The sequence below is a fragment of the Malaclemys terrapin genome, chromosome 6 (genome assembly GCF_027887155.1).
Source record: "Malaclemys terrapin pileata isolate rMalTer1 chromosome 6, rMalTer1.hap1, whole genome shotgun sequence".
Taxonomy (NCBI): domain Eukaryota; kingdom Metazoa; phylum Chordata; order Testudines; family Emydidae; genus Malaclemys; species Malaclemys terrapin.
In genome coordinates, this window is record NC_071510.1 from 53,721,175 (window position 1) to 53,745,499 (window position 24,325).

At 39.3% G+C, this 24,325-nt stretch overlaps 1 protein-coding gene across 1 annotated transcript; it reads right to left on the minus strand.

Annotated features, from left to right (window-relative positions):
- Positions 1 to 4,139: 4,139 nt before the first annotated feature.
- ISOC1 (isochorismatase domain containing 1) lies at positions 4,140 to 23,753 on the minus strand. The gene is made up of 5 exons (XM_054031727.1): positions 23,035 to 23,753; positions 11,015 to 11,134; positions 10,625 to 10,828; positions 10,154 to 10,270; positions 4,140 to 5,632 (listed from the first exon to the last, which is right to left on the minus strand). Exons 1-5 carry the CDS (start codon positions 23,470 to 23,472, stop codon positions 5,486 to 5,488), a joined length of 1,026 nt encoding a protein of 341 aa, XP_053887702.1. The 5' UTR covers positions 23,473 to 23,753; the 3' UTR covers positions 4,140 to 5,485.
- Between the last annotated feature and the right edge of the window lie 572 nt (positions 23,754 to 24,325).

A 24,325-nucleotide genomic window follows, 5' to 3' on the forward strand; every position in this document is an offset into this window, starting at 1 on the left:
CAGCCTTGTTTAGCATCCTCGCTATCTTGAGGAGAGAGTAAAGAGCATGAGCTATATCTTGATCTCCTCTTCCACAAGAATAAAGACCTACTCTTGCATAGGCAGATCTGCCTCACTGATCTGGAGGATAGCCAGAAGTTTACGGTAGAAAAGGTGCAGCAAGACGACACAGCATCTCTGCATTAGGGACCTGTGGAGTTAATCATCAACTCTTTGGCCACTACAACTGTTCTTCCACTTATCCTGCACCGCCACTCAGGCTTGCAGAGGTTATTTCAGACCTGGTCTGCATTAACACATCAAAACTGCCACATGGGGAGAGGACCAGGAATTGGAGTACTGTTAGTGGGCAGAATCCATCCTCAAAGCAGCACAGACTCTAAAATAGCATACAAACTCATACTTCTAAGGGTTTGGCTTGTTGGAAACAAAAACAAAAAATAGAACATAAACCTCAGACTAAAATTTCCTCCACTGAGCCTCATGGTCCTGAAGACAATCCTTGGGGACATTCTTTATCCCACTTCCTTTAAGCCCTAGAACCCACCTACCTTCATCTGGGTGGAGTTTATAAGCAAAACCAATGAGTCAGCAGAACTTCAGCAGCTTTATACAGGGTTACAGGAACTGACCAGTGTGTCAACAAATGAACCCCCTACTACTGGGACAAAACTACCCTTTCTCCTGTTGTCTATGTCGTCTTTTTTTCCTGCTCCCATTTTCGTAGGCCTGAGGTTCAGCCCCACTGAAACTATCTGTAGGGTCTAACAGCTTTGTTTCAGAGCTATCAATCATTTCCTCAAGGTGGTGTCTAATTGGAACCTTGGCTGACTCGGCTGTCGGTTAGTGAGACACCAACCCCATGCTGGGTGAACTATTGGATACGGTTCCTCCGGAATCACTTCATATAGGGCACAACAACCTCCACGGAAGGGAATGGAGCAGAGGCACGTTACAAGACAGTTCATCCATAGGCCCAAATAAATTTATGAAACTGATTATAAAACCTAGTTGCAGAATAATTTCAAATATTGAATAAAAATCAAAGCTTGTTTATGAAAAATAGGGCAAAATTCTTCAGACAAATTGCTCACCGTGAGTAGTTTGCACAGTGGTGAAACACAACATTAACTGATTCTGAATTAGACTGGGATGGGTTTGTATGAGACCTAGGGCATTAGATTTGTTCACAATCCTACTGCAGTTGAGTATATCAAACTATTTTTCCAGTTCTACTCAGTCTGCTTGCTTCCTTCTTATGAGCAGACAGATATATCCTGCTGCCAGTGAGACTAACTCACAATAGATTATTCAGAGTGCAGGAATGGCAAGCTGTACACTTGTGATCCAAACTCAAGTTGATAGGGATAATTTTAGCTTTATCAAATTTAACAGGTATCTTCATTTTTGATTAAATGTAGATATATCAAGTGGTGAGGGTAGGAGAATATTGAAAAGTTGTGATTCTTCAACATCCCTAAAAGAACAAAAAGATGAGTTTTGGAAACAAAACGGTGCATATAAATATACTTGTACTGATATTACAATAGTTGTATTGATAAAAGAGTATTTCCTTTACTTCCTGCTAGTAAATGGGAGAAAGAAGCAAGATGACTGTTGCCCAGTGTTATTGGCTGAGACCATACAATACACGAAGACCCAGATCCTCAAAGATATGTGGGCACCTAACTCTCATTGAAATCACTAATTCTAATTTGGTTTTTTTGGATCACATTCTCTTCTGCCAGCAAAACACAAGCTATGGGAATTTTGTAGCAGAAAGCCCACCTGCAACCTCTGCTGTCTGCATGAAGCCAGTTAACTGGAGTTTAAAGCTGCTCACCCAATCTGTGGTGTATGCACCTAGTGGTGAATTTGCCCTCAGACATAGGGGGTACACGCTACACACTCTGCCCAAGGGATCAAATCAAGCCTTGAAAACCATTAAGGTAGCAGATTTATTGAATATGTATTAGTGTGTAAGCTCATCAAGGCAGGTAAATCACTATGAAATGTTTTCATATATATATTATTCAGATTGCCAGATCTGTCCTATACATTGGCTCAGATGTACAGTTTATGTAATGCTTAGAATAATGGTATTATCCAGCCAGATAAAGGAACAGTTAAGAAGGTAGTTTTGTGTAGCCTCACACTCCAATTGGTTCATGGTCATTCATTTAGGTAAAACTATAACTTTATGACTAATTAGATTGTGGGATCTTTTTATTACAGAAGATAACAGTATTAGGTCAGTACAGACTTGTTTTAATAAAAAATTAGGCTAAAGGATCATATGTATTTTTACATCTAATACAAGGACCATTAGAAAATTATGAAGTGGGCTTTAAAAAGCCTGGACTGTGATTAGCTTTTATTGTTCCATGATTATGCTTTAGCCTTATGACACAGTTCAGTTTTTTCAAGTAGGTGTTTTATCTCATGGCTTGACTCTTCCATTTCACACTAATAGCTATGCTAAAAATATCTTAGATTAAATAGCTGGGCAAGTATCATTTTGTGAACAGCAACAAACAGCTTGGGCTGAAAGATTTCAGTTACAAAAATAATTTGACAAATCATTTGTGGGGGACAGAAGATAAATGAATGGCAATACAACGTTGCATTTGAAAGAAGGGAGGAAATAACATTTAAAAACCATATAGTTCATCAAGCTTTTAAAACCAAAATCAAAGGTGACATTTTTGTTGTGCATCCCTGCCAGAGGTGTAGAGCCCGATTTTCAGAGGGAACTGCGGAAGCTCAGCACCTCTGAAAATAATGAAGTCCTTAGACCTCCTTTCCTACTCCTTCATCTTTGATATTTTACTTTGCAAATATGTCTATTAATGTCAACCAACAATCCACAGATGCATGGAGAACAGAATAGTGCAGCTGAGTAACTGCATGAAGAAATTAGGGCAAAATTTTCTTCTCATTTTTGTTCCCCTAGGCACAAAATTGGGCAATGAATTTTTTAATCAGTTTTAGAATCTCACTAAGACATGCCAGACAATCCAATTGTGCTGATTAACAAGTCTCAAGTGAAAGACAGCAATTTGATTCACCTTGTGCCTCACTTCACACGCAACCACTCATTTATATGACGCTATCACTCAGTATGCTTTTGCATGGGTTTTTTTAAACTTATGTTTTTTCCTAAGTGGGGGCTTTTAAAAATTAACATTTTTAAAGGCGAAATCTATAAATTCAGCAAGTATATACTAGGTACAAATAGGCATCGTTGGTAATATGAATTAGTTTATAAGGATCCTCTTTAGTGTTTTCTTTTATTATTCCTGATTGACCTCTCTTGTGGTAAAATCATTGGAATGGGATCCATTGAAAGGAAATCTCTGTGGAGTTCTCATAGGGAAAAAGTTTTTCCTCCAATATATCTGTGGGAAGGGGAGAGGGTTTAGTTTCCCCCAAACCCTGGCACACAAACAATGGATCCAGTCCACAAAACTTATGGATCTCTGAGTTCTGCTGGAGATTGAGGAGACACTGCTCAGGCTCTAGGGTCCCTGTGGCTCATCCTGGCAGTGTGGCTCCAATGGTTTGGTTTTACTAACAATCAACTACAAATACCTGCTTGTGTTTCCAACATAAAATATGGTTCTCTGGAAGGTGGCAACATCTCTCCAAAAATTTATATGCATAAAATATATTGTTGGAAATTTCCCCCTTCTCACTACCACAGGTAATATAAATGTACAAATATTGAAGAAACAGAATAATATTTCATGAGATATTTATAGTACTTTTGTACACAGCTGTTGATTTATATAAGTGGACTTTACTCTGCTATACAGCATGATTAATATAGCAGCCCTCCCCCCAAAATAAGGTAAAAGTAGGTCAGTGATATGGAACAATGGCTTCTTCAACTCTTCCTTTCTTCTCCCTTTCCTGCCTCGAGCCACAAGAGTGGTGATCATTCTTCAAATTTTAGAGCACAAAATAAGTTCTCTCAATAACATAAGAAAAGCTATTAGGCCACACTCTGCTCTTAATCTTCGCACCAAATTTCCATGACATCTATGGAAATTTTACAGGCAGCACAATCTAGAATAAGAGCTATGGTAAATAATAGCTTTTAGGATTCTCCATTCCACAAATACCACAAGAGTAAGAGAGACAGTAAATAACATTTTATTTGCTTTAAACATATAAAGGTTATACAATTCTTTTAGAGCCATCTTGTGGGGAAAATAAATCATTTCAAACAATACATTTACTGTAATTAGTTTTATACCCAAAAGATCAGTGTTCAATATTTTGTTTCCATCTACTTAAAAACAAACAAAAAACCACCTTAAAAGGTTCTAAAGTTAAATTCTTGTTGTGATCATTATGTAACATTTTTTTAACCCATTTGAACATGAAGAAGGTGCCTTCAAGAGGAACAATCGTGTTAAAGTTCCAGCTACAAAATATATAGCAACAAGTTACAGATGTCCCTTTTTAAATTACGCTTTTAGGCTAGATTCCAATCAAATTCCAACATCAGTGCTGCAGAAGTCTACAACAGACTAGAAAAGTTGATTTTTTTTTCAGGGCTTGCTTGGCTTAATGCAAAAACCAGATGGAGTTTATTAAATCTACTCATACAAGGATTAAAAAAAATCCAAGGACATTTCTAGAAATAATTAGCCTTTAGTAATTGAAACTGAAAGAGTTTAAGATTTTTTTTTTCAATTTTAAATGCTAGTAGTCTCCCACTAGCTGTGAATTACTATAAACCAATCTTTCAGATCATCTCATTAACAAATTGACAGATTTCTTTATAATTTTGAAAGGGGCAGTGACCCAATGATTGCTTCCTGGAACCTGTAGTTGAAGTACAGAACATTAAAACAGGATTAGGGAGTCAAAAATCTGGAATAATCAACATAGTCCACTTCAGCCACCCAAAATAATTAAGCCTAGATTGTTGCTTGAGCTACTTGGCTTATCTACTGAATAAGCAAAGCATTTAGCTTTTATTCTAAAAGACAGACAGACAGACAAACAATGTAAACATGTAGTCCATCTATTTTATACTATTGAAATTCTCTATTAAAATAGTTTAATTTATGCACAAAGTTAAAGCATATTATCACATCACATTTACCTCGATCAATACAAAACTGAAGCAGAATATCACAGTACACTTTTACAAAGTGAACAATCAAGAGAGATTTCACAGAAATGTGCACTTTTTGGAGAAGTGTAACAATCAGTGGATACAGTACAGACTAACAGGCACCTCTGTTAAGTTTTTTTTAAATAAATAAATCTGACAATAAAAGCATCTCATGGTACTCAATGTCTTTGACAGCTGTGATTAAACAGAACACACTGGCACCCAGACAAATATTTCTAAGGCAAGCACAAATACGCCAATTTTTAGTTTTATATTTCTACTGAAGCTGGTGTGAGAGTGTGCACGCGTGTCTGTTTACAACTTTAGTTCTTCCTTAAAGATGACAAAAAGCCCTTTTTATACTTTGGAAAGGAGCCCTGACTCTGGAGCACTTGCCTTAATGATGTTTTGAATTTCTTTGAATTTTGGATGATCTTTATCAGCTACCAGCTGCAGCAAGATGGCCTCACTAGTGGTAACTATTATTCCAGTGCGAGCGAGACGCTAAAAGAGAAAAGAACAGAGACAGAAAAAGGTGAGATCCTTGCAAGTGTGGATAAGCACATACAATATACCAAATGGAGAATACTTTTAAAATATTCACTAAACAATAAAACCTGTGCTGTTTTGCCCCCAGTATTTATGAATGGGAAGGATAAAACCAGGAGGCCGGTGAGAATTAAGAGGGGTGGGGGAAGGAGAAAGTCAATTCCATTTTATTATGGAATATTAGGGGGAAGGACAGTCTTGGATTAAAGCATTGTATTCAGAAGGGTTTCTTTCTCCAGTTCAGATCTTCTATGTGAATTTAAGCATGTTACTTCCCTCTACGTGAATGTTTCCCCATACATAAAGTGAGGATTACATGCCTTCCGACAACACAGTGGTTTTGAAAAGCTTATCTCATCCAGTTTTTAAAAATTTGAGATCCTCAGATAAAAGATGCTATGTAGGTAAGACGCATTATTATAAAGAAAATAAGTTAGCTGCTACTGAAGATGAATTTCCTTTTTCAGAGGTTGTTAGATACTATCCAATACCCTGTTCATGAAATTGCTGGTTCCAGGGCACAGTATAGTCTCGTGAAAGTAAAAGAGGAAGACTCTTTTACAAGCCTTAGCTGTTGACTGTAATTCACTCACATTAGTCAGACAGCAATAATTTTCATTAACAACGCAAAGCTTATATTTAGCCTGTATTGTGAGCAGTGGAGGAAAAAAGTACCCTAACCTATTATGAGGGGTTGGGCTCTTTACCCCTTGGTAACTAGATTAGGCAGTTGTGGGATAAGCATCCCTATATTCATATCCCCCACATTATTGTAGTAATCTTTGTATGAGGGAAATCACTATTTTTAGTTAAGCGTCATACCTTATGCAGTAAGCATGTAGTTTGTAAAACAATGGACAAATGCAGATTGTTTCCTTCAAGTTAATACTTTCTGCATGAGAACACGGCTGCAAGTTTTAATCTTAAATTGCAAAAAAGCAGTGCATTCTCCGCATATATAACAACTTTAATCCATATGACGGTCACACATATTTTAAATTAAACAGAATATGCATAGCACAGTTAAAGATTTTAAAATACATTACTGGTAATGTTTGGTAGAGTATTTCTCAGTGGAAATGTTCAGTATCTAACAACAACAGATACATTTTCTCTGGGTCATATACTTAAACAGATACAAGCAGCAAATGAAATAGCAGAATTTAAGCGCCAAACAGGTGGACTTGAGGCTCCTGTTAAAATCCCAAAATGATTATCAGAGCACTAACTAGTAGGAAAAAGTTACAAATGGAAGCTGGAATGGAGTGAAAACTGGCTAGGGAAAAAGAGAAGACTCACTCACACTTAAAAGAAAAAACAAAAATCCTTATCCAAAAAATGCAAATGATAAAACACTACCAGAACTACATTTCAGAAGTATAGCTGAAATCTGTGTTCATGTCAGTAACGCATGTGTCATTAAAACAGAACAGCAACTGAGAGTGGGCTGTTAAATGTATTTCTTTAAGAGAAGAAAATGCTGAGGGTAAAATTCACCTTGTGAAGAGTTGAGGCATAATGGTCACTATCTTGTGGGCTTAAAGGGTTCTGAAAGTAGCATATGCAAAGGTATATGCCTCTTCTCTATAATGGCTAGTAAAAGTGTAAATGACCTAACCATTAGCTTTGCAGATCGCTTTTAGGGAACCATTAACCTCTTTAGCCCAAGAGGAGGAACTGTTTTTTCCATAGAATGGGCTATTAAATGTCTTGGGAAAAGACTTAGGACACGTCTACATGTACAGAGCTGCAGTTTCGCTGCTGCAGCGTGTCTGGTGAAGACGCTGTATGCCAACAGGAGAGAGCTCTCCCATTGGCATGATAAAACCACTTCCACGAGCTCTCCCACTGACATAGCGCTGTCCACAGTGTCGCTTATGTTGGTTTAACTTATGTTACTCAGGTGGTGGTTTATTCACACCCCGAACAACATACATTCTGCTGACATAAGCTGTAGTGTAGACATAGCCTTAGGGCTTGTACACACTACCACTTATGTCGGCAACTGAGGAAACTAACAGGACCCTCAAGATAGCTTGTTAACATTCAAAAATTTTGCTGCTTAACTGAGTACTTATACTTGTTCAAGCATAACAAAAACCTAACTTATTGTAAAACTATTTTCTTTTAGAGCTTTCTTCATGATGACAAAAATATCTCAACATGCAGGATTGAATTCTAAATGGGGCTACATGTATTTGTGTGTGTGTATATATATATATATATATATGAGAAGTAACAACAAAAGAGGAGACCATGGGATAAAAGTGGTCTTCCTCAGTTCTGGCTACACTCAGGTTTCATGCAGGATTCTCCTTGGTCAGAATCTAAACGTTACAGGGCAGTCACCATATATACCCCATCATGAGGAAGGAGTAATCTGCACAGAGTGGAGGAATGTAAACAGGGCTGAGGGCAGCAGAAAAAAAGGTTGACACTAACATTGGATAGAGTGAAGAACTATTCCTGTTTCATGCCAGAATATGTCTCATTGTACAGAGTACAATCATTCTGATGTGTATATGGGTCTAATTTGAAAATTTTAAATGCACTGTACACCAATAATTTAGAATCAAATTGTATTAAAGTATCTACATAATAGCTTGTAGTTCTATAGTACCCTCTACTAGAGGATCTCAAAGACTTGCAAGCATATCTGAAGCAACACATATTAATGAATTAAGTCTACCACCTCTCCTATGGGATAGGTAACTTTAACCTATAAATCCAGTGAAAGAGGGAAAAAATTGAAGGCTTTAAATATTTCTTCCTATGGTGTATTTAGTCTAAACCAGGGGTTATCAATTTTTTTGAAATCATGGAGCACATCTTAAGACAATCAGTTCCATGATCATACAACATTCCTGTACATGCCTTCCTGTTTTCTGGTCCCCATTTCCCCAGCCATGGTCCCTGGGGGGCAGCATTCAATTCCTCTCCCCTATAATATTAAGCAGCTGCCCTAATATAGGCTCTTCATCGCAACTAAAAGCTTGTAGAGGTGGCTGGAGTGAAGAGGAGCCAGTAACATGTAAACTGTCAGCTCTCCACAAAGAACCAGCAAGTGCTTTCTGAACTACATTTTGAGAACTGCAGACATTTACCCCAAACGCCTAAAAAAAAAAAAAAAAAAAAAAAGTTATCTAGAACCAATTAATTTATCTGAAGTGCCCTTCTAGGAGTTTTGAGTGAGTGCAGCTATCTACTTTTTTTATAATTATAATGGATCCATTTTGACTGGACAAAATCCAAGACTTGTCCAGGGCAATTCAAAATCTATTACAATACACAGAACTGTGATTTGTGTGTGCACGCATGCACACATGAAAGATGTGCTGTTGGTCTAAGCAAATGTACAGCAACAGCAAAACCACCAAAATTTTGGTTCTTTTCTTGCTAAACATATTAAGCAATAGTAATGCATTAGTTTCCAGAGGAGACTGTGACTTATTTTGCTGACAGTAGTCCTTGTGAGTCATATGCATTATGTGGCAGATTTCATTAAGCTCGCACTTAATCAGAGTTACTGCATTTTTAACAAATGCTCAATACAGTTGACTTTCCTTAAGCTCTAAAGTTTTACTAGACATAGAAGGTGTGCAACTCCTTTTTTGCTTCTATGTGACCGGCACAAAGTTATGGAATTATTGTTCATTTTAACAGTTTAATTTTCAACTATTCTGCTAAAATCCAGAGCAAAAATTCCCATGTTTAGTGCAGATACAGTTCTCTTTTCCATCTTGGATTTTTAACACAACAATTAAGCTTGCAAGCTAGTTAGAGTACTTGTTTTCCATAAAACCACCATGAAGTTGTGTATGAAATGCAGCTGCACTTTTAAAATTTTCTAGCTTTATGTATTGTCACTTCTGCAACATTTGAAACATATTCAGTTGGACTACCAGAATTTTTCTAATTGTGATAATAAAACTTTTTAAAAATATGGAATTTAAAGCTTTTTAGGCTCCTTAGAGGCAAATAGGAGTTTTACTGAATTTGCTGCTGCCTTTTTTTTTTTTTTTTTTGGCACATTAGAAGGCGCTTCAGAACTGAAACACACTTCAAAGTATAAAGGGGCAACAACAGTAGCATGCCGAGCAAAATACCATTCTGAACTATAAAAAGTTGTATAGTATTTTTATAGAGTTTCATAGAGAATTCAGTCTTACAAGGTTACCCAAGGGGCCACGAAAAGTCAGTAGTTTGTAGAATGTAGAAAGCTCCCAAATTCTGACCTGATGTCCCCAACCCAGTGCTCTGCATGTAGACATGTCACCAAAATATTTAAGTTTTTAAAAAAATCCTGGCCCTCCTGTTGCTTGGTGACCTATTCTGTGGATGACTACATCACTAACACTCTCACTGAGTTATTCACTTGCTGTAATGCTTGTGACTTTCTCAATGGTTTGTAACAATAAGAGAACCAAACATAGAACCAAGGTGTAGAAGAAAGTCTATCTAAATTATGCATGTTACCTCAAGAGCAAACATCCTGTCCATCATACTTCTTGATGAGGTGGCATCTGCTACAATGTGAACTTCCACACCTCTGCCAACCAATTCCAACGCTGTTTGCTGGATGCACACGTGAGTCTGTCAGAAAAATACCAGCATTATAAAAGTATTTACAGGATTACCTGGAACTACAGTACAAGATTAAATTAGGGATCAATCCTATAATTTTCCTAAACATTAAATTACTAATTAATTCAATGGGAGTTTTGAATGCAAACTGCATAATTGCAAGATCTGACCTTGTAAACTCAATTTATAAGTATCTAAGTATCTTACGAGATTATCCGCTCTGAACAACTGAAATGATCACAAACAATTTAACCTTTAAGTGGTATCTGGACTATTACACAGCTTTCCATAGACATCAATATATAGACACATTTTTAACCATACTACAGTAATAATACAGTACTATAACAAACAAGTACATACTTCTACTCCAAACAAGACAACACTGCGGACTCCAGGAATATCCGCTAAGGCAGCTTCTACTTCTGGCAATACCATAGAAAATTTTGTTTTTGGAAGCACAAGTTTAACTCCTGTTAAATCAATTTCTTGCACGGTGCTTCCAAGGCCTTTGGGATACTGTTCTGTTACAATGACTGGAATTCCTAAAATCCGTGCACCCTGGACCTGCAAGGAAAAACAAATCCATGAGAATAAAACAGTTATTTAAGCATGAGAGGAGTGAACGTATAGTATTTACATCTGGCCTCTATAAGACACCAGTAGTATCTGTGCATTGATGACAATTAGCAAAGATTTTTGTTGTTACTGCAGTGGGGGGGAGGGGAGGGGGAGAAAAATTAGTAAACCTACCAATCGTTGTCCTACACTGATGATATCACCAAAATATTTGATAGCAGGTCTGAATCTTTCTTGCATATCGCAACAGAAGAATACAGTGCTTGAAGGTGTCAGGTTGCCTAATGTAGTTATCTGAAAACAAAAATACAGATTTAACATCACAGTTTTAATTGAATTACATTTTTAACTGATTATTAAAAAATAAGGAGATTTCTGGAATGGGAAATAGTTTTTAAAAACTCTGCCAAGGTGTGGGTTGAATGCATACTGAAGAACAACAAAATTAGAGGGGAAAGGATGTTTAAGGATTTTTTTATTTTGTTCGTTTGTTTTTAAAACTAACATGTGGCAATCAATTAAATATTGACCCAGACATACAGCAGTGTTGCAGTAACCAACAGGAATCCACAGTTTTATCAAGTGAGAGATGCACTCGGGACAGTTTAAATACACAATGAGACTTGTATACTTTAAAATATAACTGCTAGTCACAGGATCTGATCTTTTGACAAAAATATACACAATTCTGCAACCACAACTAAAGGGACATTACTTCATTAAACTTCTCACAAAACTGTTTTACCTACTAATGTTAAAATTTAAAACTTAAAAGTAATATAACTGAAAGTTTAAAATAAAATTATCTTTCTATATACTTTGTATGTATTCATTTTCTTTGGTTCCACAGTATAGTGAATATCTCCTGTTTGTGTGGGCCTTTCACCGCGATAGATGTATAGCGGGACTCCCCAGCATAGCTGCCATCAGTGGAGATGAATACAAATAAAAATAATTTCCCAAGTTTCCCTTGTGTGGATTTTAGACTGAAAATAAATTAACTGAGGTTTTTCATGTATGTGAAAAAGACTAGACTATTAATGTTCACATAGATTTTGTATTTATTTTTAATGCAAATTTAAAAGAATCTTGCAGTGAAGTCTTCTAATGCGCAAGTCATCAACTATTTAAATATTACCTGGAAACTATACTAGTCAGATTGTTTGATAGTTCCTCATATACAAAAGGTTGATTTTAATATTTTCAAGACTTAGGTAAGAAACCCAATTAATCAAAAAATGCAGTATACTTTGATATTGCAGTTTTCTGTATCTATTTTTCTCTTTCATTGTTTATTTTGGCTACTTTTATACCTTGTACCTTTCTAGTAAGATCATTTTTAAAGGTTTACTTCAATTGTGACTGCATATATTGTAGCAGGAATTGGTTCGTTATTGCATGGCTGAACACAGGAGTTAAAAAGATTCAAAAGCTTTTTAAACAAACTCATTCATCTCATGTGCAATTGCCCATAATTTGGTTTTGCATTTTCTTTTTTAAAAAGCTAAAAAGTTACATAAAAACATATTTCTTTATTGAGGTGCTAGTGCAGTAAAGAGTAAATGATAATACAAATGGAGAAGAAAAAGGTTCCTGTTCAGAAGATCTGGGATTGACAAAAGTACAGATAAAGGATGAGGAAAAAAAAATGCCACGTGAAAGTAAAATGTTTGGAAAAGTTATTTGTTTTGTTACTTCCAATATTTTTTAAAAAAATGTGTTTTTAAAAATTTTGTTTAAATTGTAATGCAAGCTCAATATAAAGATCATGAGGTAAAAACATAGAAGCAGCGTTCTTAAATCTGGAAGAGGGGGAAATGCCAGATAATAAAAATTCAAAGGTGACCTGTGTTTGGGTCCCAGACTACATAATGGTGTATCACTAATCTGTAGGAAACACCTTGTTCATGTTTGATATTTCATGCAGAATTCCATATTTTTTTAGTTCCATGAACATGCTACACTCATTTAGGTAAATCTGTAACTTTAATTTTGAATTACACATAAAAGTCTACACTTTGACCATGTGCAATAGAACTATTTTAGGTTTATTTTAAAGTAGTTTATAGTTGCATAAGTAATTGTTCTGTGAATAGTGAAACATAGTTGGGCAACCTTTCATATAGTTTACTTTTGTAAAGATGAACAGCAAAGCAAAACCAAAATGTGTATGCATCCTTTTCTGGTTCTTTATGATTCTAAAAATTGCTTCAAGCTTTTTCTAAATATTTTTGTATTTCATCTTTCAAATATGAAATATCAGGACTGTTTGGTCCTCAATTCCTTCTCTTTGCTGGAGAATCTTGGCCAGATGTTTGTAAGAGGAATGGTGACGTTACTTGGGCAGCACCTCCACTGCCAAGCTCATCAGACCCTCACCCTCCCCAATTTTCTCCATAACAGGGGTAGATATACTGATTCTTAATGGTAATATTCTAAACGTATAATGATTCCCCAAAGTTGATTTAGAAACAGAATATATGGTGACCTTTGTGAAATTAATGTGTGGTGTTAGTGCAGTCCACAGTGACGTAACACTTTATACAAATAGTAGTCTTACGTTATGTCTATGCTGCAATAAAATTCCCATGGTTGGCCTGAGATAGCTGATCCAGGCCAGGTAGGGCTGTTTTACTGCCATGGAGACATACCCTCGGAGGCCAAAGCTTGAATGAATCTGAAAAACCAACTACTCTCTAATACTTAGGTCTTGTCTAGACTAGGATTTAAAGGTGTGTGTAACTTGATAATCTAACCATTTTAAACCATATTCTAGGCAGGGATCTAGAAGTGGCTATTCTAGATGGGCCAAGAGAGCTGCATCAGGTTACAGTGTCATGTGACATCAGGTCTTTTCAAGATCTTGCTGGGGACCACCTCCACCAAGAGAACAGCAAGAGCCTGATATTCCTAAAGGGGATTAGGGGAAGGAGATGGAATGAAGAATTAAAAAGGTTCATTGGTTTATTTTGTTTGGCGTTTTTTTCCTTACAGTTCAGCTTTTAAAATAGAATGTTTTATCAGCACTAAAATACAACAGTATGGAGGCTGGAGCCTTCAAACAACTGAACATATATTTCATGATTAGCAGCAGTGTAAGTTTGGCCACATTGAATTGGAATGCAGAGTTGGAAGGACCACCCGTAGGAGCAAGATGATAGCTTGTTTTACATGTCAATTTACTCTTTGTCCTCTGCAAATAGCACCAGTAGTGTAATGGACACTAAGGGCTGCACGAAGGCTAATTTCACATAGGTCACTATAATGATGAGTTTTTAAGACTATTTTTGAGGTATTGTAAAGCACTGTGATGTGCAGAGTTCTTGATCGAGTGATGGAAGAGAATAATGTTACAAAATAATGGTTTCTACATAAATGTCAAGGCAAAAACCAAAACATTTTTGCCAGCAGAAGACATTACTCTTGTGACAATATTCTGTTATAAATACTTTGTTTCTGTTATTACTATTTATAAAACTGGAAAGTCAAAACATCCAAAAGCCAGGAAATGCAGAATGAAGGTTGCTTGTGCATAGGCAGTATGATGCATAGTCACACTATTTCATCTTCCAGGACGCCCACATCCATCAGTGCATATAATGGACAGTGCTCAGAGAATGAGGCAATTGTTCAAGATTTCATTTTCTCCTCCTCATACAATGTGTGGTCCCAAGCTTTGTGTACTGTACACCATGCAAATTCTTCACTGAATACAGAAGTATTAATTTCCTCACAGGCTTTTCTATTATATTCACTATATAGAAATATTATTGAATTTACCTTGACAACTTCCCTGTGAAATAGGAAGTAGAAGCTCCATTTTACAGACAGGGAATTGAAGCATAAAAATTGAAGCTGGCAGGGGGAAGGTTGGCAGAGCAGGCAGGGGCTCCCTACCCAGCTCCACATCCCTGCAGCTCCTAGGTGGTGGAGGGGAACAAGCGCCAGCTGCCGCAGCTACCACTGCCTGGGAACCGCAGCCAATGTGAGTTGCGGGGTGGGGCCTGCGGGTACAGGCAGCATGGAGGCCCCCCCTTCAGCCCCTCTACCACCTAGGAGCTGCTGGGCCATGACAGTGAGAGCCCTCCACCCTGAGGTAAATGTCCCCCCACACTCCCAACCCCCTGCCCCTAGCCCTGAGCCCACAGACCCAAACTGCTGTTGCTGACCCAGGGGCTGCCCGACTTGGTAGCCCGCTGCAGAAGTCACAGAGGTCACAGAATCCACAACTTCTGTGACATACTTGCAGCCTTATGTATAACCACTGGCAGACAATTAAGAATTTGACTGGCTGACGCCACATTTTGCATCAATGCAGCATGTCTACATTAGGAATTTACATCAGTGTATGTATACCAGTGTAAGTACACCAGTGCAAGTTTCCCTGATAGACATATCCTAATCTGAAGTGTGTAAAGTAGCTTTCAGAACAGAACATGCAGAGACAAAATTAATGCGGAGTGAGTTTACAACCCTTCTGAACTTCGGAGAGATGTGGGAAGGAATTGAATATTTCAGTAAAAGAAACAATGCAGTGTTGTCCCTTTTTGAGCATTAATTGGTATAGTAATCAAATTTCTCTTCCATGTCTAAATGTCTATCACAATTACAATGAGTTTATGGAAAGAGGTATCTGATTGGCTGATGATTAGGCTATGCATATGATAAAACTATACAAGTTAAGGAGTCAGCCATTTGTTGTTATTGGGGTTTTTCTAAAGTTGTTTTATTAAAATAAAATATTAGGGAGGGTGGTTGCACTAGACCAGTGGTTCCCAAACTGGGGTTCGTAAAATGTTACAGGGGGTTCTCAGGAAAAAAAATCCCTAATGGCGGCCAGAGCTGTCCCTAGGTACCCCGGGAAGCATGGGGCCAGCAGCCTAGAGCCCCTGGACTTCCAAGAGCTAAGCAGATCAAAGCAAGCATATCTATCACACTGAGGAGATTGTAACTTCAAGACTCCTTACAAGAAATGGAAAGGGAGGTGGATATTTTTGGCTGTTTTTAAAATGAATAGGCAGCTAGTATTGTTTTTAAAATTATTATGAAGAACAAGTTTAAGCTTTGTTGTAACGTGCGTTGTTTGCCTGGACTGCTCAAGACCTAAATGTTTGTGTGGGAGGAACTCTTTGAGTTGGCTTCTTAAATCCCTTCATGCTTTTCACATCTGATACTCCTTGATGAAACATAGGAGCCTTGTCTTATAACAGGCTTATTCAATACAAGCTACAAAAGTGAGATCTTGGATGAGTATTGCTGTTTTCATAATGTAATAAAAATACTAACATGATAAATAATAATTAATAAGAAATAGTGTGTAATAAGCACGTCACAAAAACAAGTTTTATATTTCTGAGATCACTGCTTTTATAATTTATACTCAGGTAAAGGAGAAAATCCCTGGAAATATTTATTTTTAGGAGGGGGTTCGCGATACTTGACATTTTAGTGAAAGGGGTTCACAGGTTGTTAAAGTTTGGGAACCACTGCACTAGACACCTATCGCACTCATGCTGATGAGGGACTTTTTTCTTTGTCTTGTGTTTCCTAGTTAATCTAAAACATGTAATTGTGATTGTATTAGACCAGAGGTTCCCAACCTGTGTGATCTGGGAGCACTGGCTGGTGGTTCAAGCAGAGCTGGCTGGTCACGTGGTGATGTTTCATTACCAGTTGCTAAATTACTTTCAGAAACAGCTAAGATACATTAAAGACTGCTCTAATTTTACCTTTTCATCTAAACAATTACATGAAAAACCTCAGAGATGTAATGGCATCACCAATAAGAGGGCAGGCTGCCCAGGAGACTGCTACTGTACTAAAATGTGATCCACATTATGACAGCATTTGGAAAGTTTGCATTAGACTAAAACTGAATAAGATGTATATGAGGTTTAACAAGAATGTATTACCAGATATCACAATACTGACACTTCGAGATCAAGATAAAAATTATGGCCCAGTTCTTCAAAGAGATGTGTGCAGGGATGTCAAGATCAAGATAAAAGATATGGCCTGGCCCCGCTAAGAAGTGGGTGTGGGGGATCCCACTGCAGTCAATGGTTTCAACACAAGGTGCAACCAGCAGAAGTCTTTGCAGAAGTGAGGTCTGTACTTGTGGGGGAGGGAGTCTTATCTGTGTCATTAATGCCACCTTAAATTATTTAAACAAATCTTAAAATCCTGTATTTTTCTTGTCACCATATGGCTGCCTATTTTGTCTAACTCAATTTAAACTGAAAGACCTCATTGGTCAGTTTCATGGAAAGGACCTCATCTTTTCAACTCAGCAGTATAATGTCACTTTAAATTAACAATGGCTAGATGACTGCTCCAGATAGTTAAGACCAAAGTAGACTGTGAAGAACTTCAAAAAGATCTCACAAAACTAAGTGACTGGGCAACAAAATGGCAAATGAAATTTAATGTGGATAAATGTAAAGTAACGCACATTGGAAAAAATAACCCCAACTATACATACATGGGAGCTAATTTAGCTACAACTAATCAGGAAAGAGATCTTGGAGTCATCGTGGATAGTTCTCTGAAGACTCTACACAGTGTGCAGTAGCAGTCAAAAAAGCAAACAGGATATTAGGAATCATTAAAAAAGGGATAGAGAATAAGACGGAGAATATATTATTGCCCTTATATAAATCGATGGTACACCCACATCTTGAATACTGCGTACAGATGTGGTCTCCTCATCTTAAAAAAAGATACACTGGCATTAGAAAAGGGCAACTAAAATGATTAGGGGTTTGGAATGGTCCCATATGAGGAGAGATTAAAGAGGCTAGGACTTTTCAGCTTGGAAAAGAGGAGACTAAGGGGGGATATGATAGAGATATAAAATCATGAGCGATGTGGAGAAAGTGAATAAGGAAAAGTTATTTACTTGTTCCCATAATATAAGAACTAGGGGCCACCAAATGAAATTAATGGGCAGCAGGTTTAAAACAAATAAAAGGACGTTCTTCTTCATACAGCACACAGTTAACGGTGGAACTCCTTGCCTGAGGAGGTTGTGAAGGCTAGGACTATCACAGGGTTATAACAGATAAATTCATGGAGGTTAAGTCCATTAATGGCTATTAGCCAGGATGGGTAAGGAATGGTGTCCCCAGCCTCTGTTTGTCAGAGGGTGGAGATGGATGGCAGAAGAGCGATCACTTGATCATTACCTGTTAGGTTCACTCCCTCTGGGGTACCCGGCATTGGCCACTGTCGGTAGACAAGATACTAGGCTGAATGGACCTTTGGTCTGACCCAGTATGGCTGTTCTTATGACTGAAGTCTTTTTCTATCCCAAAACATACAGTAAATTTGGGGATGGAAAATAATTTAGAACTCTAGACATTCCTTCTGTTAATGTTTGTTCCACATAGTATGTTTTCTTGCCTAGGTTTGACTATATCAAATGATGAGGTTTCCATCACTTCCTTGGGAGACTTGGTAAATCTAATTAGACAAAGAACAGATACTAAGAGGGGTCTCTGACACATGACTAAAGGAAATACCAAAAATGCATAACATTCTGGGTGTAGGGAACAGTATTTACTAGGTAAAGCAGTGGTTCTCAACCAGGGGTATGTGTACCCCTGGGGATACATCAACTCATCTAGATATTTGCGTAGTTTTACAGCAGGCTACATAAAAAAGCATTAGCAAAGTCAGTACAAACTAAAATTTCATACAGACAATGACTTGTTTATATTGCTCTTTATACTATACACTGAAATGTAAGTACAATATTTATATTCCAATTCATTTATTTTATAATTATATGGTAAAAACAAGTAAGCTATTTTTCAGTAATAGTGTACCGTGACACTATTTGTATTTTTATGTCTGACTTTGTAAGCAAGTCGTCTTCAAGTGAGGTGAAATTTGGGGGTATGCAAGACAAATCAGACTCCTGATAGGGGTACAGTAATCTGGAAAGTTTGAGAGCCACTGCGGTAGAGGGAGTCTGACCTGATAACCTGCTAGGGCACAGGACTCTATTATTAAGGCTAATTTATGAATAATATTCCAATAAGTATTGTCTGGTGATACAAAGAATAGCCGTATTCCGAATAATAAAAATTATTCATTTTTTACATTGTATTTCCAACTCATCCAGAATTTCTGCCTGACAGAGGAAAATTAATTGACTACAGCTAAAACCTGAACATTCCTCTCCATATAAAATTCACATTTTCATTATTGAAAAATAGTTCACGTTTTAAAACCCCCTAAACTGGAAAAAGGGAAAAGTAAGGCAATTCTGTTCTGAATGCAGTCATTACAGCACGACTGGCATAAATCTATGGTATGCATGAAGATATCTTACTATGAAAAACATGTACTATATCTGTCTAGCAGTCTGCCATGAAACCAGTGAGTTACTATCCTATAACTTACACTGGTCTACAATTTTTGAGAAGTCGTCTGCTTCAGAGATAAAATGTGCTATTTATTATGTATTTTGATGTGCTGAATTCAAATATGACAATTAAAACAACTGATTGGCTACTGTTCCTAAGATATTTAAGTTTTTACATTTTATGTCTATGTACATTGTGTGGATTAAGTAGAGTTTTAATCATAAATTGTAAACCTAGGTCTTTTCATGTGTTTATGGTTGCTTTACATGATAATATTTCACCTGTTCTGTTTACGTAACACTTTAAAAATCAGCAAAAGGGTTATATAAATAAAATGTATTATGAAACAAAAGGCAAAAACTATTATGTACATAGTTTAGTCCTATTCAGTGTCTACTCGGCACTTCTTGGCTTGTCTCTTGTATTCATTAAATGCAGCATCTCTTCTCACTGTCCAGCAATAGTCTGCAAGCATTGATGGGCTCCATTTGCTCTGATAGCGTTTCTCCATTGTTGCAATGTCCTGGTAAAATCGCTCGCCGTGCTCGTCGCTCACTGCTCCGCAGTTCGGTGGAAAAAAATCTAGATGAGAGTGCAAAAAATGTCTCTTTAGTGACATGTTGCAACCAAGGCTTTTGTATGCCTTGAGGAGGTTTTCCACCAACAACCTGTAGTTGTCTGTCTTGTTGTTTCTGAGAAAATTTATTGCCACTAATTGGAAGGCTTTCCATGCCGTCTTTTCCTTGCCATGCAGTGCATGGTCAAATGCATCATCTCAAAGAAGTTCACGAATCTGAGGACCAACAAAGACACCTTCCTTTATCTTAGCTTCACTTAACCTTGGAAATTTTCCACGCAGATCCTTGAAAGCTGCTTGTGTTTTGTCAATGGCCTTCACAAAGTTCTTCATCAGACCCATCTTGATGTGTAAGGGTGGTAACAAAATCTTCCTTGATTCAACAAATGGTGGATGCTGAACACTTTTCCTCCCAGGCTCCAATGACTGTCGGAGTGGCCAAGCTTTCTTGATGTAGTGGGAATCTCTTGCACGACTATCCCACTCGCAGAGAAAACAGCAGTACTTTGTGTATCCAGTCTGCAGACCAAGCAAGAGAGCAACAACCTTCAAATCGCCACAAAGCTGCCACTGATGTTGGTCACAGTTTATGCACCTCAAAAGTTGTTTCATGTTGTCATAGGTTTCCTTCATATGGACTGCATGACCAACTGGAATGGATGGCAAAACATTGCCATTATGCAGTAAAACAGCTTTAAGACTCGTCTTCGATGAATCAATGAACAGTCTCCACTCATCTGGATCGTGAGGGCTGCCATCACACCATCGATGTTGTTGCAGGCTACAAGATCACCTTCCATGAAGAAGAATGGGACAAGATCCTTTTGACGGTCACGGAACATGGAAACCCTAACATCACCTGCCAGGAGATTCCACTGCTGTAGTCTGGAGCCCAACAGCTCTGCCTTACTCTTGGGTAGTTCTAAATCCCTGACAAGGTCATTCAGTTCACCTTGTGTTGTGAGGAGTGGTTCAGAGGAGGAGGATGGGAGAAAATGTGGGTCCTGTGACATTGATGGTTCAGGACCAGAAGTTTCATCCTCTTCCTCGTCTGACTCAAGTGAGAATGATTCTGGTGCATCAGAAACCGGCAGTCCTTCTCCGTGGGGTACTGGGCGTATAGCTGATGGAATGTTTGGATAATGTACAGTCCACTTTTTCTTCTTTGACACACCTTTCCCAACTGGAGGCACCATGCAGAAGTAACAATTGCTGGTATGATCTGTTGGCTCTCTCAAAATCATTAGCACTGCAAAAGGCATAGATTTCCTTTTGTGTTCAACCACTGGCGAAGATTTGTTGCACAAGCATGTGTGGGGCCCACCTCTTGTCCTGATCTCCAATTTTGCAGCCAAAATAAAGGTGATAGGCTTTCTTAACCATAGTGGTTATACTGCGCTTTTGTGATGCAAAAGTCTCTTCACCACAAACATAGCAGAAGTTATCTGCACTGTTCACACAAGTGCGAGGCATCTCTGCTCACTTTGGCTAAACAGAAATGTGTCCCTTTGCAAAATCAAACACTGACAAATAAGAGAGCACAACACTGTATGATTTCTACAGTTGATATAGGGCAATTTGTTCAGCAGAGTGATGTAAGCTTCACTATGATTGCATCATCCATGACTTCTAGGAATAACATGATGCAATTCATATCATGTATGACGCAAAACCAGCTTCAGATTGCATCATTCATTGTTTTGCCTAAAAAGCAAGTATGGTCCAAACCCAGTCATAGATTTATTCATAGATCCAGTCAAAGATGTATTTTAGTTATTTCTGGTTTAAATTGAGATCCCTTCCCTTTATAACTCACTTCTCCTCCGCCATTCCCAAGTCAAGGGTCGTATATACTGACCCATTAGCATATCTTGAAAACTAGAGCCAATCAACAATTTTAAGCATCATTTTCGTTCTCAGTGACCCAGAATTAGTAAAGTTTGACTACATTTATTTCAGAAGCATTTTGGCTGTAGAGCAGTGTTATCAGAAGCAGGACTGAATATAAAACTGGGGACATGTAGTGCATGGTACAAAGTTCTGGCACAATAAAATTTGTAATTAAAAATTAATCTTTGTTTTCAATGTTGAACCCTGACCCCAACCTCAATTCCACCTTAGCACAAATTTAGTTGTAAGAAAGATTGCACAGGTTGTCTATTTCAAATGACAAATGTTTACTGTTTATGTATTGTACCACCTTTGGGGAAAATATGGTCTGATTCATTAAATATAAAAACAAGATTCAAGGGTGGCTGTAAGATACATGTGTTTCTGTGAAGTGCATTAGGTTACGGGCTTAATAATATAAATGCATCAGTATAATATAAAATGTAGGTTTGTTGTATTGCTTCCTCATGGATTTAGATTTTGCCTAATCCCTTTTTTTACTCTGCACTGAAGTTTCCCTCAGACATTGCAAATCATTACAATTTAAAAGACTGTCAGGAAACATGGCACTCTCAGATACTGCTATGCAATCATTTTTATAACCTGTATTCTATATTATGTCATTTTTAAAACAAAGACATTTATTGCAACATGTGGAAGCTCAGATTTCTTGAGGATAACTATATTTGTCATTTAACTGTTTGGGCAACAATAAAAGTGATGAGAGCTAATAAATCGTATTCCTAAACTCTGGTCACAAATGGACATAGAATTCTATGTATGCATGTTAAGAGAAATTGGGATTATATTCCTTCAACCTTAATTTTCCAAAAGAAATTTTAGAGCAGGTTACATAAGAGGAGGTGGCTACAGGAGGGGGTTTCAACAGCGTATGTGGACTTTAGAGAGAAGCAGACAGTGGGTGTGAAAAGGGGTATGTGCCTGAGAGAGAGGTGGCTGGCAGGAAGGGCATTGGAACAATTTTTATAGTGGGGGGTGCTAAAAGCCATTGAACAAAACTGTGAAGCTTGTATATAATGGAAACCACTTCAAGCCAGGGGGTGCTGCCACACCCCCAGCACCCCTAGTTCCAGCACCGGGGGGGGGTGGGGCTTTAAGGAGACCTGAAGCGGGAAAGTCTTTAAAGGAATGGGCGGTGAGGGGGAACCCAAAGCGGGGCCCCTGCAAGCTGAGAGATGCAGGGAGTGTATTCATGCAGACAGGGTGGGAGGCGTGCACCTCAGAGAGTGAGAGTCACCCCCGCGTGCTCCAGGGAGCCCGTAACTCCGAGCTAGACAGGCACAGAGAGGGCGGGAAGCTGTGGGACGGGAGCTGGCCCTAGCGGGGGTGGGTCTCACCTGTATCTGCAACGGCACCAGGCGCACTTTGCAGCGCTCGCTGACCACGAAGCCCTTGGGCAGGTCGATGTACTGGCTCCACTCCTCGGCGAAGAGCTGCACCACGAACTTGCGGTGCATGTCGAGCTGGTCCCCGTAGAGGCTCAGGAACTTCTGGATCAGCAGCTCGTAGCCGGCGCCGTGCGGCACGGTCGAGGGCCGGGCGAAGACCGAGAAGCAGAAGAGCACGGGCACCGAGCCGCCGCCGGGCCCGGCCGGGCAGCAGCCCCCGCCACCCGCGGGAGAAGCAGCCGCCGCCGCCGCCGCCATGTTCAGGGGCAGCCGCTCAGGCGCCTCCCTGCGGCCCAAGCCGCCGCTACTGCTGCTCCGCCAGCCACTCCCGCCCCCCGGGCAGACGGGCGGCCCCCAATCCCGGCTCCTGCTCCGCCTCCTCACCATGAGGCCCGGCCCTGGTGCCCCGCTCCCAGCCCAGCTGCGTCTACCCCGGCCCTAGGGCCCTTCACCCTCAGCCCGCTCGCTCCCAGCCTGCTAGGAGGAGCCGAGGCCCCTGTCTGGCTTGGCCGCGACGCCCAGCTGCTGAGGCTGCCCTACCACTGCACGGCCCCCGAGCCTGCAAGAGGCTCCCCTGGGGCAGAGGCTGCAGCGACGCCGCACTCGCCTCAGCTGGGCTGCCCCGGCATCCAAGCCGCGGTCCCGGACCCGAGTGCAGTACCGGGCCCCACCATTAGCACGGAGAGGGCCGGGCTCTGTGAGACAGCCGCAGCACAGCGGTTCCTGTCACCCTTCCCGTGGGGCGCCTTAGCCAGGCACACTACAGTCGTGGTTGTTAAAGACCCAGTAACCAGAGGGGATGTTCGTGGCTCTCGGGCTGCCGCTGAGAAGGATGGATGCCCCTTACGAGTTAGCCATAGGCGCTGTTAAAAGACTAATCTGGAATTGCTGCCAGCACTGACTGCCCTGTGCTTGTAGAGTTGCCAACTTTCACACAGCAACTTTTATAATAAGCCAAAAAACAAGGCCAAAACAAGCCAATCTCTAAGAACCCCAACACTAAGTGACTAGATCCCCAGGGTCTGCAGTCTGGGACTGTGGTGGGCCCACTGTGCATCCCTGACTCTTTACCCCCGTTTCCCCTGCTGGCCGGGAGCAGATGAAAGAAAAGAAGCTACAAGCCAAAATTAGCAACTCACAAATCAATTAAGCCAAAAATAAGCCCAATTTCTGTTGGTTTTTTTTTTTTCTGTGGGTTTGGCATGTCTGCATACTGATGGTGGCCTATATCTAGCACTTA

Bases quoted from the DNA above. Each gene is read 5' to 3' on its own strand.
- ISOC1 (XM_054031727.1), bottom strand. From the start codon at position 23,472: ATGGTGAGGAGGCGGAGCAGGAGCCGGGATTGGGGGCCGCCCGTCTGC. The intron at 11,135-23,034 runs GTGAGACCCACC...TTTTGTTTTCAG, and splicing joins TGGTGCCGTTGCAGATACAG to ATAACTACATTAGGCAACCT. The intron at 10,271-10,624 runs GTATGTACTTGT...TTTTTCTGACAG, and splicing joins TTGTCTTGTTTGGAGTAGAA to ACTCACGTGTGCATCCAGCA.